The following is a 3,996-nucleotide window of genomic DNA, read 5'->3' as shown; positions in this document are numbered from 1 at the left end:
GGCTGAAGGAGCTGTCAATATTACTCGAAATAATCACTTTAGTGACTTTCACTATGTTACCAATAATATAAACAACTATACTGAATGTCTACTGTATAGGAAGGTTCAGAATAGCATAATTGTAGGACTAGAGGAACAAGCAACAGGAATACCTAATACTCTTCTCTTCTCCTTCCATTCTTTCAGTATAAAGGACCTCAGCCCTAAACAGACATCAAATAAACACAAAACCTACTCAATTTCTATCTCCAAAACTGCATACCAATCTATCAATTTTGAATTAATATCATAAATTTGATTCAACTAAACACCCCCAGTATTATATTCTTATGATACAAACAAATTTGACATGATACAAAAATCTTTGCAAAGTTTTCACCTCAACCCATATCAACAAAATGCTCCATTACCACTATCTTCTCAACTTTATCTCCATTGCTTTCCTCTTCATAAGAACCTATGAATCAACAAATTACCAAGATACGGATTGCTTCTACAACACTAACTCTGCACCGATAACACAAACAACACAACAGGTCCAAATCAGTGGACCTATTCATTTATACTCTCCCAAGGCATACAATCTGATTGGAGAACCCATGATGATCATGCTACAGAAAAACTCCATTCACCCTTTTCTGCACGGTCCATACTCTATAAAACATCTCTTCCAGAGGTTCCCTCATCAAGCTTATACCGAAGCCTCCCAGATTGACCCTGTCCCTGCATATGAAAGAGAAATCAAGCAGCAGACTTTTAGCCTAATGACTCAAAATAGAACGTCAAGATTCATAGCATGCTCACAATCTGTATGCAACTACATACATTCATCCAGCAGCTAACAAAGGGCCATGAACCATAGGGATACAAAAAGAACAAGCACACAAGTGGTGCCACAGAATAAGACAACCTCATAAAAGAACTTCATCAAAATCAACTTATTCTTAACAGAAAAACAAAACAGCATCCACATTTAAGCCTCAGGACGTGTTTGGTTTCCCTCTCAATTTTAATTTTAAAAGTTGTTTTTTGTGAAAACAATTCCATGTTTAACAATCAATTTTTCATCCAAAACCAACTAAGTCTTGGAAGTTGTTTCCAAAACAAAACTTTTCAAAAAACAAAAACAGCTGGGAAATGTCTTTCCATCCTCTTCTGTTTTGTGGTCCCAGCTCAATAGTGTGGGTCATATCGAGTGACATTGCATGTGGTGAGGCATGAGCTAGGTGTCGATATTTGTTTTCTTAATATTTTTAAAAATAAATAATATTTTACAATATAAATCACACCTCAGTTTTAGAAACCAGTCTGCATAATCATGGCCGCAACATTATGCCTTTTGAGTCTCTGTAACTGTAAAAGCCACTGCAGCCGCATCAACCACATTGGTCTCCCAACACCAAAGATCCCAACAAAACCACAACTCCACCAATAGTCAAAAGAAGAGACAAATGAAAGATCAAAACCATTCAACACATCATCCCGTCCTCCACGTGCACCTACTTAATCACCAGAAACAAACGGTTCCCAGCATCAATACAACCATCCACCAAACTAAACCACAATAACGGAATTCAGACAATAACACCATCACCCTTTTCGTCCCAACCTCCCTCCAACAAACCCAAAAACAAAAACACGAGATTTCAATTAATCCACCACAACTTCGTCACAATCCTTAAAATTACAGAAAATTCCAGACAAATGCAACTCCCACTTCTGAAGTTACAGTTTTTCTAGAACCTCCAGTCCAAAAACAAAAATAAATTAGGTTTATCTCCAAGTCAACTCCACGTTCCAAATTAGATATTGGTGGATAACCGGCCAATGACTGAATAGCCGATGGTCTAATAAACCCAAGAACAACCACAACCACTACGAACATGTAAGAATTTGGATTGAAACTAATTTGTGGGATAAGGATTGAATAAGAGAAAGGAGAAGAGAGAGTGAAACCTGGGAAGGGGTATGGTGTTGTTTAGAGCTAACGGCGACGCATTCGGGGGGCGTTTCGAAGAGCGAGAGAGGGAAGCTCTTGTTGGCGGCGCCGACGTCGAAGCAGATGAGGCCGGTGGGGGGGACGTCGACGCGGATGCTCATGACCTCGAGCCAGAGAAAGAGATCTTGGGCCTGGAGGCCAGAGAGGGCGTCGATCATGCCGCAGCTAATGTGGCCCGAGACGTTGCGCTCGTAATGCAGCTCGTTCTCGAACTTGGCGTTGCAGGCCTTGTCGAGATGGACCCAGAAGCTGCCGTCATGGGCCAGGCCGAAGTCCTTGATGCCCTTGGGGAAGAGGCCCATGGGTAGCCCGTAGTCGCGGAGGACCTCGTAGATGGTGGTGGCATTGGTCCGGTGGGTGAGGGAGGCGGTGGGAGAAAGGAGAGCGAGAAGAAGGAGGAAGAAGGGGTGAGCTAAGGAAAGCATACTGTGGTGGGTGGTTTGGGTGCGTGGGTTTTGAAGGTTTTAAGGTTGTGGGAACATTGTTTATTGGTTGGTTTGGAGAGGGAGAGATAGTGAAATGGGTTTTGGGATTGGCAGAGAGAGAGAGAGAAAAGAAGAAGAAGAAGAAGAAGAAGAAGAAAGGTGACAGCTTGTACACAGAAGGGATTAGGAGAGAATGATCAATTATTGGTATTCGGTGGTCACTGCTGACTGCTGTGTGCTGTGTGGGCCTCTTTTTCTTCTCTCTTTTCTTCTCTTAGTTCCTTCATTTTTTAATTATGTTTAATCTTAATTAAGTTTATATTTAAGAGGCTGTACTTTAATTTAATTTATTCATGATCAAAATATTATTTGAGTCTTGTTCCTCTTCGTTTCTTTGTATATACCCTTTCTGTAGCCATGTTATAAGCAATGCAGTGGTTTGTGTGCATAAGTTCCTATAACAGTGGTATATAGAAAATAATTATGATTTTAAAAAGATGTTGCCAATTATTGAAATAAGTTCTTGAATGTATTCAAGATGTTTGTGTATAAAGTTTTCTTAGTGCAAAAGGAATAAAGGGTTTTGAATGATAATTACAAAAATAATAAAGTTTATGTATTGTTTAACTGCACTCAAGATAGTAGACAATATATTGGAGGTGTGACAACGATGGTAATTTTGTCTTGTTTGAATAATTATTTTGTGTAATGAATTTAGATAATCATGTTTTGCAATTATGAATGGTAAGTGTTATTTCTGTTCAACAACTTGCACTGTCACCATAATTGTTGACTTTATCAAGTAACAGATGGCGTATGCGCTACCTTTTCGTTAGATTCAATTCACTCCAACTCAATTTATTAATTAAGAATAGTGAGACCCTAATCAAAGATTTAGGCATGTTTATCTTTTTACTTTATTTTTAAGATAAACTTTGAAATTATAAACACGCAAAAAGTGTTTCCTGTAAACTACGTATCATACGAAGTAATCTTTTAATATTTTAGAAATCAAGTTGATTTCTTTTTCTTATTTAAGTTTACTTTTAAGCATCAAATATTATTTAGAAATAATTTTAAATATATATATATATATATATATATATATATATATATATTCCTTTATATACACATACATATTGCTTTCCAAACCATATTTTTTAGAATGATTGGTATAATACGTATTTATTAGTTATATATTTTGTCAACCAGTAAAATATAATGTTAAATTAGTGGTATTAAAGCATATATAATCTTTAATATAGATACGTGCAGAATAAGTGGGATTACATTTATCTTATGTCAAGAAATTAGTTATGTGTGTTGATTAAAAAATTTGATTAGAATGTTAGGAAGACTTTTCTTAATTTTTTATTTTTTTTTTTGAAGAAGGCATGTCTCTTACTCTCACATATAGCAAAAGTTATTGAAAAGATGTTCAAAGTATTACAATAATAAAGTGTCAATATGACACAAGATCAGCTACATTGCATGTACTATGAGAGTAGCAAAGATAACACCACGAGTTATTGTCACTCATCTAATAGACTAAATCAATTTATGAGGCACAAA

The 3,996-nt window shown here is 36.6% G+C and overlaps 1 protein-coding gene across 1 annotated transcript; it reads right to left on the bottom strand.

Moving 5' to 3' along the window:
* Positions 1–255: 255 nt before the first annotated feature.
* On the bottom strand, positions 256–2,570 carry LOC137824039 (uncharacterized). Its single transcript, XM_068629462.2, has 2 exons — positions 1,957–2,570; positions 256–723 (listed from the first exon to the last, which is right to left on the bottom strand). Exons 1-2 carry the CDS (start codon positions 2,422–2,424, stop codon positions 655–657), a joined length of 537 nt encoding a protein of 178 aa, XP_068485563.1. The 5' UTR covers positions 2,425–2,570; the 3' UTR covers positions 256–654.
* Between the last annotated feature and the right edge of the window lie 1,426 nt (positions 2,571–3,996).

This window comes from Phaseolus vulgaris, chromosome 8 (genome assembly GCF_051622355.1).
Source record: "Phaseolus vulgaris cultivar YP4 chromosome 8, ASM5162235v1, whole genome shotgun sequence".
NCBI classification, from domain to species: domain Eukaryota; kingdom Viridiplantae; phylum Streptophyta; class Magnoliopsida; order Fabales; family Fabaceae; genus Phaseolus; species Phaseolus vulgaris.
The sequence above is the reverse complement of the archived record's forward strand: the minus strand, read 5'-3'. Positions and strand labels throughout refer to the sequence as shown.

Excerpts from the sequence above, each read along its gene's own strand:
- LOC137824039 (XM_068629462.2), bottom strand. The coding sequence starts at position 2,424 with ATGCTTTCCTTAGCTCACCCCTTCTTCCTCCTTCTTCTCGCTCTCCTT. Across the intron at positions 724-1,956 it reads AACACCATACCCCTTCCCAG|GGACAGGGTCAATCTGGGAG; the intron begins GTTTCACTCTCT and ends TTTCATATGCAG.